The sequence below is a fragment of the Pelophylax lessonae genome (assembly GCF_965119305.1).
Source record: "Pelophylax lessonae genome assembly, chromosome: 4".
NCBI lineage: Eukaryota > Metazoa > Chordata > Amphibia > Anura > Ranidae > Pelophylax > Pelophylax lessonae.
The window spans coordinates 131,461,290-131,476,387 of record NC_138771.1 but is presented as its reverse complement, the minus strand read 5'-3'; the positions used below and the strand labels follow the sequence as shown (position 1 = coordinate 131,476,387).

Genomic DNA, 15,098 nt, shown 5'->3' with positions numbered 1-15,098 from the left:
AGACAGGTTTAAGTTTAGAAATAATAGGAACTTTATTTAAAGCAGCAAAACGTATGTCAATATAATTTCCACAAGATCCTGTGTCAATCATGGCCTTAGTAGTAATCCTGTTCTGGTCCCACTGTAATGTTAAGCAAACAGAAAGGTAAGGGTTAGTGATTGAAGTTGTCAATCCCCCTAGGAGGACATGTGAACACTCACCCTTCTTTTTGTAGACTAGGGGACAGACGTTTATCTTGTGATCCGGGGATGCACAGTACAAGCAGAGATTACCAGATCGTCTTCTGGCTCTTTCCATAGTTGATAGAGGTGGGCGTATGGTTCCTACCTCCATAGGAACGGGGTCAACGGCCGAAATCCGAGAAGAACTGGATAATGGCATTCCCATTTTCTCAGCCTTTCTTTCTCGTAGTCTTCTATCTATGGTGATACTGAGTTGTATCAATGCATCCAGGGTTTTTGGCAGATCCGCTCGGGCGAGCTCGTCTTTAACGGCCTCTGATAGGCCAAGCCTAAATTGGGTTTTCAGAGATGCATCATTCCATTCTGAATCAAGGGTCCATCTCGTGAATTCTGCGACAAAGTCTTCTACAGGTCTCCCACCTTGTTTCAAGGATCTTAATTGAAGATCGGCAGTACTCTGCCTATTGGGATCATCATATAGGCTAGTGAGTTCTGCTAGGAACAAGGCATAGGAGTTGAGAAGCTGATCGCTTTTCTCAAAAAGAGAGTCTGCCCAGGCCTGAGGATCGCCTGTTAGGTAAGAAATAATAGTACAAACCTTAATATGATCAGTAAGGTAGGTACGGGGTTTTAGCAAGAAAAGTAACTCACATGCTTTTTTAAATTCGCGAAATTTTTTGCGATCGCCTGTAAATACCAAAGGAGGATTTATTTTGGGTTCAGGGGACTGAGCAGTGGTAAGTTGTGTCAGTCTAATTATCTGCTGCGACAGAGCCTGATTGTCTTCTTTTAATTCAGCAAGTGCGTGTATTAACGCAGTTACTTGCTGTTTTAATTGTGTCATCTGAGTGGTTATTTCTGCTGAATCCATTTGTGGTTCGTTCAATCTGTAACGCTCCTGCGTTTTATGTATGATGTGGATTTTCAGCTGCAGAAATATTCCACTTCAGTAGTCAGGTAGAGAAACGCTGAGACACCAATCCCAACTCCCAATGACTCATCATGTGTGGATGATCTCAATTCAGCAAGTAAATACACACACTCAATAAGATGTTTCCTAGAGTGACTTATGTATATAGCAACACAGTGATGGTAGGCTGAAGAGATAGGTTGGGTAGAGATGGTAGATGACAGACACTTGAAAGGAAATGTTCTTGAAAGTAATATAGTAGCAGATGGGATGCAGATAGGTTTAGCAATCATGTATGGTAGCAGATGACAGAGTAGCAGGTGGACATACAGGAGAGATCAACCCAGTGCAAGAACAGGTGGTAGGAGGCTCAAGAGCTAGCAATCTTAGATAATGCAGATGTAGTAATAGTCCTTAGTATGCAGAGCTAGATAGTGTAAGCTTTAGTATGAAGGTTATAGAGGTTTCCCCTATGGGGTACTTATCACTAATAGCAATGTAGCAGAGGAGAGGTTCGGCAAGAGCGGATGATCCGGTAGCGGGATACAGGGATCAGCGCAGCGTGGTTCCGACAGCGAGGTATGCTTGCAAGCATGAGAGCTTCAAGACAGGTTAGCATCAAGGCACAAAGCAGTTTGAACGAACACATGTGAGTGAGAGCCGGCGATCTAAATAGCCATCCAGTCCGGCGCTCAGTGATGACAGCATCAGTCTTAAAGGTGTATGCGCACCTTACCAAAAGAGAATGGTGGGGCGCATACACTTATGAAAGAGTAATTAGGGTACCCAAAGGTACCAGAACATTACACTGGTACTGCTGTAGGTACTGCTGGTTCTACTGTGGGTACTTCTGGCTCTGGCTGGTACTGCTGGCTCTGGCTGGTACTGCTGTAGGTACTGCTGGCTCTGGCTGGTTCTGCTGTGGCTACTGCTGGCTCTGGCTGGTACTGCTGTGGGTACTGCTGGCTTTGGCTGGTACTGCTGTGGGTACTGCTGGCTCTGGCTGGTACTGTTGTGAGTACTGCTGGCTCTGGCTGGTACCGCTGTGGGTACTGCTGGCTCTGGCTGGTATTTCTGGCTCTGGCTGGTACTGCTGTGGGGACTGCTGGTTCTGCTGTGGGTATTACTGGCTCTGGCTGGTACTGCTATGGGTATTGCTGGCTCTGGCTGGTACTGCTGTAGGTACTGCTGGCTCTGGCTGGTACTGCTGGTTCTGCTGTGGGTACTGCTGGCTCTGGCTGGTACTGCTGTCTCTGGCTGGTACTGCTGTGGGTACTGCTAGTCCTGCTGTGGGTACGGCTGGCTCTGTCTTGTACTGCTGGCTCTGGCTGGTACTGCTGGTTCTGGCTGGTACTGTTGTGAGTACTGCTGGCTCTGGCTGGTACCACTGTGGGTACTGCTGGCTCTGGCTGGTACTGCTGGCTCTGGCTGGTATACTGCTTTTAGTACTGCTGGTTCTGCTATGAGTACTGCTGGTTCTGGCTGGTACTGCTATGAGTAATGCTGGTACTGCTATGAGTACTGCTGGCTCTGGCTGGTACTGCTGTGAGTACTGCTGGTTCTGGCTGGTACTTCTGGCTCTGGCTGGTAATGCTGTGGGTAGTGCTGGTTCTGGCTGCTACTGCTGTGAGTACGGCTGGTTCTGACTGGTACTGCTATGAGTACTGCTGGTACTGCTGGTTCTGGCTGGTCCTGCTGTGTGTGCTGCTGGCTAGGAGAAGTGTAGAAGCGCCACGCTGGAGGAAGAGGTGAGTTTTCTTGTATTGGTCACAGGCGGAGTGCATTTGATATCACTCCGCCTGTGACTCACTCAGACTGTCATAACGGAGCAGGAACTATACAGGAAGCATTGGCTCCTTTCTGACAGATCAGCTGAGAGAGACACAGACTCAGCTGCACAGGGGGCCGGACCAAATGACTTTGCGGGCCGCATACGGACCAAAAGAGCAAAGTGCGCAGACTAAGTGCAGTGGGTGTGTAAACTTTTATTAAAGGAAGACAATTAGCAACTCACATAAAGTAAGACAAATTATGCATATTATGGTTCTCAAAAGAATTCCCAGATGGGGAAGACACCAACGGAACTTTTAGTTCACCACACGGTACTTTCCATCAATGTAGTTTGTCCCAGCCCAGGCTGCACCTATCGCACCATGTTAACAATTTTATTATTGTACCTCCACCAGCAATATACATTACCACTCCTGCCTAAAATACTTACCTTTTTTCAGATCCAGCTTCCTTAGGCTATTTATCTAATACTTCAGGGTCCAAGCCTTGTCCAGGGGTGAAAACGAAGTAAGGCAAATATATTGATTGGCTGCTCATTCATAGACAGCCAATTAGTGCCTATGCCTTAAAAAAAATCCTGACCACAGCTTAGAGTCTACACCAGTGTTTCTCAACCAGGGTGCTACGGCACCTTGGGGTGCCATTCGGACTCCCCCAGGGTGATGCAAGCAGGCGGCCCAGTTTGCACTGGAACACAGATGGATGATAGAATTCTGTGATAGGGGGACTCTGTGGTGGTGGGTAACTGTGATGTGATGTGATGGGGGGTCCCTGATGTGAAGATGTGAAGGGGAACCTCTAATTTAATGGTGGCTTCTGACATGAAAGGGGGACTCTGATAGGAAGGAAAGCTTCATCAAGGATGTTGTCTGCATTGTCCCAGGCTCAGGATTCCTATGGATAAGTAACATTTACAACTGAAAAACGTTGAGAACCACTGGTCTACACCCCTTTCTGAAACTTTTTAAACCTCAAGAGGTGCTTCTGACCCCTAGCAAGAGTCCTTCAAAACAAGTAAAAAATGGGCTTACTGAGCTGAAAGCACACAATGTCAAAACATTGCGAATATGACCTAATTCTGTACATAATAACTGTAGAAAGCAGTAGGTAAGTGCATGGAGAATAGTGAAAGTTCTGTAAATAAATTTTCTCATCTGTATCTCTCTCTACAGCTGATCTCTGTATACAGGGAATATACAGTTCACTAAGGCAGCGGCCGGATAATACTTATTCTGGAGTCCTTTCTAGTCTGCTTCTCCAGCATCAGCTACCCTTGGAGGACATTAAAGCCAGCATTACAGAGCTGATGGCTGGAGGTGTGGATACGGTAAGTGGTGAAATGCTTGTCATGAAAAAAAAAAGTTCACTGAAATTTTGCATTGTTGTAAATCATAATTCTATTTCACACAAGGTCACACACAACACTACATGGTAGTGCATTACCATGTGTTGCCTTGCGCTGAAATTGGATGGGTTGTGGAGGTGCATTGGAATACCATTCATCAATGAATAGTGCATAAGGTGCATTGTCACGCGTAATGGTAACAAGCAATTGTGTAAAGTTAGCCTTAGGCTGGATTAACACCTGTGTGTTTTTTCTGGATAAAATTTCTATTGAAATCAATGAAAACACATAATTCAAAATGTATATCAAGGCACGTGTTAAGACTTACATCAACGAATTACAACATGAAACACTAAATACAAAATGCAGGTCAACATGGGTCAACATGCAAATGCAAATGCAGGTCAACATGGGTTAAAATGCGTAACTGTGCAGGATAAACCTGCTCCATATGTTTTAATGTGTTTCCATGGATTTCAATGAAAAAAGCATTGGGAGAAAATGCATATGTGGGAATACGGTTAATGAGAGTGTAGAACAGCTGATTTAGCTAATTAAAGCTGTATTTCCATCAATAATCCAGTCATGTGCAAGGAAAAATCCTTTGTTGGAATTCTTCTATACTATATTGGGTATTCAAATTGAACACAGCTTTAATACACTAAGTGAACATTCTCTACTTTTTAAAAAAAACAATCATATTGTGCACATAATTCCCGATGAAACACTCTCCCAAGGAAAAAAAGATGAAGGATTAAAGTGGTTCTAAAGGCTGAAGGTCTTTTACCTCACTGCATTCTATGCAGTAAGGTAAAAAACCTTCTGTGTGCAGCTTACCCCCCTTATGTTTACCTGAGCCCAATCTCGATCCAGTGATGTGCACGAGAGCAGCTGCTCTTCTGGCTCTCCCCCTCCTCATTGGCTAAAGCATAGCAGCATTGGCTCCCACCGTTATCCATCACAGCCAGTGAGGAGGAATCGGGGAGCGGGGATGAGCCCATTTTCTGTGTGTCAATGTCAAAAGCAAGCAGCTTTCTATGGGGGCACTCAGCCGGGGACCCCAGAAGGGGAGGATCGGGGCTGCTCTGTGCAAAGCCATTGCACAGAGCAGGCAGGTATAACATGTTTGTTGTTTAAAATAAAAAAAAAGAATCCTTTGGTACCACTTTGATAGCTATAGGCCTCATTCAGACGGCAGCAACCCTTGCCGCCCCACTGAAGTGCGATTTATGTAGGATACTGCCTGTTTAGACTTTCAAAAGCCCCTGCATCACTGTTCCACAATCGTGTGCATGCAGGCAGTTGCTTGAATAGGTCACATTCAGAGACGTTACTGTCCGGCGAACATTCTGGGGTATTTCCCGTGGTGTACGACAACCTGTCTAGCTGCCTTTGCAGCTCAAAGGGGATGGTTGGGGGAGAATAAATGCAGGTCAGAGGTGTAACATGAACCTTCAGGGCCCCGGTGCAAGAAACCATGAAGGGCCCCCTGGACCCCTGGCCGGGCCCTTCCCTTCAAGCATGGAGCTCTTCCCACTGATCCTGGGGCCCTTTACTCTCGTTACGTCCCCGCAACGGGACCCTTTCACAAGTTCTGTAGTGGGCCCTCTTCCTGCCATCTTGGCGCCTCCCCACGGTGGTGGAATGCCAGGACTTGGTCGCAAGTTGGTTGCAATCCTGGAAGTTCACCCACTGGTGTCAGTAGTTTTATTTTTTGGTACTCTAATTGTATTGTTTGTTACCATTTTATTTTATTTTTTCACAATGTCACTGATTAAGACTCTGTCCATTCAGAAAAGGAAGGAGCTGGTAAATTACATATTTACCGACCCCTTCCTGGTTCTCTGTTGTGACACATCCCCTGCAGCAGCCTGCAGGAGATGGAAGGGAACACAGTGTGTGTGTGTGTGTGGGGGGGGCAGCACAGTGGGGGGGGGGGGGTGGAACCAGGGAAGCACACAGGGGCCCAGAGACAGCAGAACACAAGTGAACTGGATAGGAGGGGTGGCGGGGGCAGCATACAGAGGAACCAATCGCCTCAATTTTCCTCCTGCAACTACAGGAGGAAAAATGAGGACAGTGATTTCTCTACATGCTGCCACCACCGCCCCTCTTATCCAGGTGTACAGGGGAGCCGCACAGGCCCCCTGGAGCATGGGGCCCGGTTGCAATTGCAGCCCCTGCAATCCCTGTAGTTGCACCCCTGACGCAGGTCAATAGCCTATTTTTACTACGCCCCGACTGCCCATGTGAATTAGCCCATATTAGGGCATTTGTAATCCTTCTGCTTTTTTCAATAGTGATGATTTATCAAAGGAGCTTAGTCAACTGAATCCCTAGAATGCAGGGTAATTTAAAAAACAGGATTTTGCTTTGCACATGACAGAATGGTAGTACGAATAGAGCTTCTCCTTACTTAATTAGCTAAGTGAATTTTCTTTCTCCTTTTGTGAATGAGCCCCAATATGTCATTTAGATTATCAGCATACAGTATTAGCTGCAATTCTTTGCAGCCAACAGTTATCAGCTGTGATTGTTCTGGTGCAGATTAAAGCATTAGCATTAATTGAAATAAAAAAAATCATATACTGTATACCGCTAATGAAGCTTTTATCTACTGAGTGCAAATTAGATAACAAAAAGCAGCTGTCTGGCTTTTCTTTGCCATGGTTTATTGCAGAATTGCCCAGCTGATACCGGCTCAGTAGGCTGACTTACCTTGGAAAGTATTCAGCCAGTGAGTTGTTATAACAAGACTGCAAGCCTTGTGTTGCAAATCATGGTAAAACTATTCAGACTAACTAAATCAGACTGCCCTAGACACACTTAAATGATGACCTCTCTTTGTAAAATCCTCATCCCTTGTGTTGTGATTATTTTAGTACAAATTACTGCTAGAATGCTTTGTTGCAGGCAGGCAGTCTACTTAATTTAATAAAGCGTCAAACAAGAGAAAGAAGAGAAGGTTTCCTGTTTCCTAACTATAAAGAGTCTTATGACTCCTCTCAACAGCCTCTTGACCCCCCTTCTCCCTGTTTTTATGCTGAATTTAGCCACAAATGTCTGAAGGTAGACAGAAGAGGGAAATAAAATAGGGAAAAAGCTATAAAAAAGTTATGCTTTGAGGTTTGATGATGCTGTTCTAATCTTGCTGCCCTAGGCATGCACAGGCCCACGAGTGCCATTATGGCATATATACAGCTCTGGGTATTGATGTACTAACTGCAATGTTACCAATTAGCCTGAAAATAAAAGCAGACCTTCACCCTATTCACCCAGTTTGCATAATCCAACTCCTCCCCCTCCTTTCACACAATTACAGATTTGTTTGCCTTTTATTCCAAGCTGCCCCGCACTTCCAGTATTCTTGCCTAAGCAAAAATGACATATCCCAGCTGCATGAAGCCACCTGGGATACTCATGTCACGTATCCCTGGAGGCTTTTGGACTACCCCACAGCACATGTGTATGCAGTGTGGCGCATCATCAAGGGTGTAGCTGCAAGAACCTGGAAGGGACACCTGGCTTCCGATGGCATAGGCAAAAAAGATGGCGGCAAAGGACCAAGTGTGCAGTGAATTACAGTAGGGCAACCCTGAACTTGAAGGATGTATGAGCATGCGTTTTGAGGGTGACACAGAAAAGTAAGTAAAGCTGGCCATAGACGGTTCCTGCTGAACCAGCCAAGATTTAAACCATGTATGGGCAAGCTGATTGTACCCAAGTCAATCCAGCGATTGACTTGGATACAACCAGCATGTCGGATTTTTAGAATGCAATTATTGCCAGCGACTATACCCGCTAGCAATAATCACAATATTCTTTTGGCAGGGATGGCTCCCCGCGCCCCCCCCCCCCAGAAGAACACAATAGCTCTGCGGGAGGCATTCAGTTAGTCAGTGTTGATGGGGGAATCAACTGTTTTTCTTTTCTGCAAACAGTAGTTGCAGGAAGGAAAATCGTATCCTCTGGCTGCTAGCAGTAATCATTGTATTCCTCCGGCAGGGATGGCTCTCCAACCCCCCCCCCCCCACTGGGAGAACACAAAAGCTCTGCGGGAGGCACTCAGTCAGTCAGTGTTGATGGGGAAGTTAGCGATTTTTGTTTCCAGCAACCCATAGTTGCAGGAAAGAAAATCGTATCATCTATGGCCAGCTTTAGAAAGAATATAAAAATAAATGAATAAACAATACAGAGATGCAATTCCTTTAAAAACTAATGCAAAATAAATGGGCAGTCATATGTATCACAGATTACATATTTTTTGTTCTAAACTCAGGCATAACTGCATCAGGATTTCCTACTTTACAGACATTTTGCAATTCGAAATATCAGGTTTTAAGCAAAAAAAACGTTTCTTTCAATACAAAGGCATTTACCCAATATGTCATTCCTTAGTTACTATGGAAGCAGGCAAGAGAACAAAAAGCCAAGAAATATGTGTTTTTCAGTATTATAAGTGCTCATGCTGCTTTTCGGTAGGCCAAGCTGCATAATAGGGAAGCCTAGTCTGAGATGCGTACAAAAATGAAAATGTAATTTTATGCCAATATATCCCACATCGCTTTTGTTGTTCAAGGAAATAAGTTCAAATGAGTTGATTCACCCCGCAAATTGCAACATAGCAGTGTGGAGATTGTAGGTTTCTGGAATCCATGGAGCTAAATGACGCTGTTGTTTATGTGCCTTACGTAAAAGGCAATTAAAAACAAAAAACATAGATGCAAAGATGATGAATGCTGTTGTGGCTCACAAATATTAGTTATCTGATAGTCATAATTTTGTTTAGGAAAGTGGAAAAAAAGTGCTAGGGTTATGGATTGCTATTTTAAAGTATTGCTGTTGATGTACTGTAAGGCCCCATGCACAGGGCATTAGATAAAAGGAGCTGCAAAGCCACTACCAATGCCAGGAAAAAGCAGCTGTAAAAACGTGCTTTTAGTAGCTTTTTCCATTGGCGTTGATGCGTGTTTAGCTGCGTTAGCTTTTAGCAACATTTCTCTGCCTCTATTCAAAATCAATGGATGCCTATGAAAGCCGTCTTTGATCCGACTTTTAGACCATTGATTCCGCCCCCCCCCATGTGAATGAGTATGGGGTACCCCTGCCCATTCACCCCAAAAAAGGCAGTGTGGTGTAAATAAGCACAGGAGACGGTTTTGAGAAGTCATGTAATGGCACAAGGGGTGGGGTCTCTGGATGTCGTCACCAGGTGACCACGCCCCATGGCTATATAGGAAGCCGCAAAGAGCAGAGCTGTCATATTCATGGGAGACAGCGTCAGAGGAGGACCAGGTTGGTGGTGGAGAAGACCAGGGGCACAGAAGACCGGAGGCAGAGGATCTGAGGAAGATGTTTAAAAAAAGGACTTCTCAAAACCGTCTCTTGTCATTATTTACACTACACTGCCTTTTTTGGGGTGAATGGGTAGGGATACAGTGTACCCCATATATTTATTCACATAGGGGGGTGTCCAGGATCTAGGGGCTCCCTTGTTATAGGGGGCTTCCAGGTTCTGATAAGCCCCCTGCCCGCAGACCCCCACAACCACTGCCCAGGGTTATCGGGAAGAGGCCCTTGTCCCCATCAACATGGGGACAGGGTGCTTTGGGTGGGGGGGGGTGCAGAGGCCCCCTTGCCCCAAAAGCACTCACCACCATCATGTTGAGGGCGTATGGCCTGGTAGGTCCAGGAGGGGGGGGTGCTCCCTTGTCCCCTCCCCTTTCCTGACCTGCCGGGTTGCATGCTCATGTAAGGGTCTGGTGTGGATTTTTTTTGGGGGGGGGAATCCCATGCCATTTTCTTTTTTTCATTTTGGTGTGGGGTTCCCTTTCAAGATCCATACCAGACTCAAAGGGCCTGGTATGGAACTTGGAGGGGACCCCACGCCAGTTTTTTTCCATTTTGGAATGGAGTTCCCCTTCAAGATCCTCAGACCACAAGTCGCACCACAAGTCCAACTTGAATGCGACTTCAATTCAAATCAGTGGGCTCTCATAAGGAACCATTGATTTTGACATTGCAAAAAAAAAAAAAACATTGACAGCGACAGACATTTTTACAGCTGTAATGCCGGTTCTCAGAACGCGCTTATCCTGTTTTTTTTTTTTCAGCTTTAAAACGCCTATGCCACTTACAGCTTCAAAATGCCTGTGTGTGCATGAGGCCATAGAATAACATGGAGAGGCGTTTTAAGCTGCCTAAAAAATGCCTGGCGCTCCTAAAAGCGGCTGTAAAATTGCCCTGTGTGCATGAAGACTATGATTTAGTTCCTGGGCAGGCAGCTTCTACATCCAAGAGGATCTACACCAGTGTTTCTCAACCTTTATATTGTGGAGGAACCCTTGGCGACAAGTTTGAGATCTACAAGAATCCCTAAAAAAATTTCAGATCTACAGCTCATGGAACATTGGATCTGAACAGTGAGCTGTAGATATAACAACAATTAAAAAACAAATGCAGAGCAGTGCAGGAAAGCTGCTGTTATAACATGCTTTCCTCCTTGATACCTGCTAGCCCTCCTCTCGTCCATCCCAGGTTATATCACATACAAGAACCTGGGACAGACCAAAGAGGAGAACCTGTGGAGAACAGAGGAGTAATTAACAGTATGCTTCCCTGCACCGCTCTGCAAATCCATAAGGATTTCTCAAATATTGTTCCAAAGCAAATCAATATTGTGGTGGAGTTATATCTGCCCTATATTGTTTTCAGTATGCACTGACAGTGTACGTTGATACTTGATGCCTTCTCTGTAGTTGCAACTCGTGAGAACTCAGAGGGTGGCATTGAAAGGAGTGCAGTGAGCGGGAACAGTGGCTGGATTAGGAGGTGATATCCTGTATATGGCAGCAGTGAATGCAGACTGTGGAATGGGTAGCAGAGAGTGGGAGCATGTGTATTATTGTAGCAGGAGGTGATATCCAGTGTATGGCAGCACTCTCTATGCTCAACCCCCAATCTGTATTCAGTGCTGCCTTATGCACACAGTGCTCTGGTTCTCTTCCCTAAGCTGACCCTACTCGCCAGGAACCTCTCTCCATGATATTCACTGTTCCTAACAAGTGGGGTCTCTGTCCCTAACTTACTACTCGCTCCAGGCATACCCAAATAAACTGGTACCATAATTTATAGGGATCCCACACCAAGATGGCTGCCTGGACGGGATCACCAGAAGTTGCAGCATCTAATCAGACAGCTGCAACCTCTGTGACAGCTATTGAGTCTCTGAGGGAACACTTCCTACTAAAGACCCCACTCCATTTCTATGATGTCACAGTGCCACCTACTGGATGGAGGTAATCCTGCACCTGCCTTCAAGCATATGCTTGGAGTTGCTAGCAGTGTTACTAAACCCAGGACCCTGCATTCTTTATATTTGGTCTACCACAGTACACAGAACATTGAAATGCAATTATTTTAGTAAAAATAAACTGCTGAATACCTTTTCTCATCAGCAGTCTTATGACTTCTATCAGTTTCTCGGCGAGTACTGGCTAAAGCTTGTAGGAGGAGTTTTTATTCTCCTTTGACTGTCTTATGAGGCTGCATAAAACACATGATCCTCTGTCTGGACAGTGCTGATTGGACCTGTGCTGATCACATGCACACTCCATAAAAAAAAAAAAAACTCTCTAGGAATACACACCAAACAGGGCACGTGCAGAGTCCCTCTAAGGTTCTTTACTATCAGCAGATAAATTGGGGACAGTAAATGAAGGGGAGGATCAGAGAAGACAGGATCAAACACCCTTTTTACACAATGCAGAGGATTAACCCCCTAGGTTCCACAGTGAGTATAACAAGTATGCTTTACTGCATATACAGACTGATTTTACTGTTGTGAGCTTAGTAACACTTTAACCAATCATGTTTATCTTATGAAGAAATTAAAAGGAAGAGTGGTCACCACAGCAAGAACTCCAATTGTGACAATCTCATTTGACAGATCAGTCTCTTAGCTATACATGTATTTGGCATTCAAGCCAGAAGTAAAATTATTCGAATAATACAGATGTTAGAGAGTTACAAGATAAATATTAAATATGCTGGAATTCAATAACTATCTACATCCCCGGTGCCCAACCTGTAGCTCAAGGGCCTCAGCCTGCAGTAGGCATTGTAATGATTATGATCTCTACGGCTATGATCTCTAGCACTCTCTTGAAACTTTTCCACAGTCCATAGTCTCTGTATCCTGCAGAATATCTAAGTCTCTAATACTGACTTAACACAGTTAGATTTTTTTCATTTAGCTAAATCGGCTAAATAGGAAAAGTCAGATTCCTCTATCCATGCTGTACCACACAGTTGGCTAATTCTCCTGCTGTGGTTATTTTTTTCTGACAGCCAATGGCAGTGGCTGTCAGAATACCCAAATGCCAGCCGCATTGGACTGGATCAGTTTTCTATCTGGCTATTTTAATTGAAAAATGTCCAGCAGGAGGATGGTGACAGGGTCATTCACGGAGCGAATTTTGCATACTGTACGGCCAGTTTAAAGTGGTTGTAAATGCACAAGTTTTTTTACCTTCATGCAATTGTGAAGGTAAAAAACCTTCTGTATGCAGCATCCCCCCAGTCCCCTCTAATAGTTACCTAAGCCTCCCTCTATATCTAGCGATGTCCACAAGAGCTTTGGCTCTAAAGGGTCCTGCACTCCTGATTGGCTTTTGGCAGCAGCAGGGGGAATGGCTTCTGCTACGATCAACCACATCCAGTGAGCCAATCAGGAGACAGAGGAAGAGGGGCCAAACCATGGCTCTGTGTCTAAATGGACACACAGAGCAGTGGCTCGGCTCGGTGCCACTTTAGCAAGATGCTTGCTGTAGGGGCACCCAGCAGGTGGGAGGGTCCACCAGCAGGACACCCAAGAAGAGGAGGATCTGGGCTGCCTTGTGCAAAATCATTGCACAGAACAGAAAAGTAGAATATGTTTGTTATTTTAGAATAATAAAAAAAGAAGCTTTAGAATTTCTGTAAGGCTGGGTTCATGCTGATGTGGTGCGGCAACCAGAGTGATTTCTGTGCGGGCTCCCGCACAGCATCAGACTCGCAGGTAGCTCTTTCAATATAAAATTAATGACATCCCTAAATCAGTTCGCAGAATGCAGTGCAAACTATGGAATCGGATCACATAGGTCTGATCACCCATGCAATCCGATTCCAGTGCAGACAAAAAAAGGGTCCTGCTCCAATTTTGTCAAAATACGATGCGATTTCAGCCATACAAACTGTATGGCTGAATTTGCATCGCACATATTTCGCATTAGATGTGGACAGCAATGCAGTGTGAATCCCATGCGATGTCTAAAAATCGCATATGGGTGAGCCCAGCCTAAATATTCTTATATGATGTCTAAAGTTTCTGACCATATGCTCTAGTACGACCGCAGTCTGTCCATTTTTTTTGTAGTGTTGCATGCAATGAATATTATTGGCAGCCACTTGGTAATTTCAGGGGCAGCACTTGAAGATTCCTATATCTAGTAAATTGACAACTACTGTTCTAAATAAACGTGAATTGATTTGGCTTATTATAAAAATGAGCTAACTGTTAGTAAATCATTTGAAATTATCTTTTTAAATCTCGTCACAGACATCAATGACTCTGCAGTGGGCTATGTATGAGCTGGCCCGTGCCCCTAGTGTGCAGGAGAAGCTCAGGTCGGAAATTAAAGCTGCCAGAAAGGCTGCTGGAAATGATCTTAATGCATTGTTGAAAAAAATTCCATTGGTCAAAGCGGCTTTGAAAGAAACACTCAGGTAAGATAGTGGGCATTTTTATTTGTTTGAGTAACACATATGGAAACAAACCTACGGACCTTCATTTTTTTTTTATTGCAGGTTGCATCCTGTGGCCATCTCATTGCAGCGATACACGCAGCGTGATACAGTTATTAGAAACTACATGATTCCACGTGGGGTAAGGAGGAATAAAGCAGCTTAAACCATAAAAAAATTAGCTCAACATGCAAACATTTTACTTAAAAGCTTTACTTTTTCATTTCAGACCCTGGTACAGGTTGGACTGTATGCCATGGGTCGGAATCCAGATATATTTCCTTCCCCTGAGAAGTTCTTCCCAGAGCGCTGGTTGAAGGGTGAATCAACACACTTTCGGAGTCTTGGCTTTGGCTTTGGACCTCGACAATGTCTTGGGAGAAGGATAGCAGAAATGGAGATGCACCTCTTCTTAGTTCATGTAAGTATAAATAATTATTCTGCTCAGTACAAGAATGCTACAAACATAACCAAGAAAGAAAGTGATGATTTTTAACACAAAGAAATGCATGCTCAGTATTCATTTTTTCCTAGATCAAAATTGGCTCTATTGCAGTGAATTGAATTAGCAAAGTGTGCCTGTTAGGGTACAGATGGGTCCGTAAATGCTGTCCATTATCTAGTGAAGCTGAAAAGGGAATGACAGAGTCACTCTGTCATCCCCTTTTCAGCTTCACTAGATAATGGACAGCATTTACAGACCCATCTGTACCCTAACGGGCACACTTTGCTAATTCAATTCACTGCAATAGAGCCAATTTTGATCAGAGTGTATATAGTATACACAAGAAAACTGCAGAGTATATAACATACAGCAATAATATATAGTGTGCATCCATGCAGGCCTGAACTGGCCATAGGACACACTGGGAACTTGCCCGGTGGGCTGGGGCCGTCGGGGCAACATGTCCTTGTGGGGAACAAGGCAGCAGGACTGCTACTTGAGCCCACGCTGTTCACATGGCCAGGGAGGAGACTCTGGACCAGCGAGAAATTTAGTGTGGCACTCTGTGCGCCTGGATAGGAGAAGTGGTGGGGTGCTGGCCTCTCCCTCCCACAGGCATTCAGAAGCTGGAGGAGGAAAAT

The 15,098-nt window shown here is 44.8% G+C and overlaps 1 protein-coding gene across 1 annotated transcript in view; it reads left to right on the top strand.

Moving 5' to 3' along the window:
• CYP11A1 (cytochrome P450 family 11 subfamily A member 1) overlaps window positions 1-15,098 on the top strand; it is a 52,564-nt gene that overhangs the window by 35,968 nt on the left and 1,498 nt on the right. Inside the window, exons 5-8 of the mRNA XM_082254940.1 lie at window positions 4,057-4,211; window positions 13,828-13,994; window positions 14,076-14,154; window positions 14,242-14,433. Coding sequence (XP_082111066.1) covers window positions 4,057-4,211; window positions 13,828-13,994; window positions 14,076-14,154; window positions 14,242-14,433 — 593 coding nt within the window. The remainder of the gene's footprint in view (window positions 1-4,056; window positions 4,212-13,827; window positions 13,995-14,075; window positions 14,155-14,241; window positions 14,434-15,098) is intronic.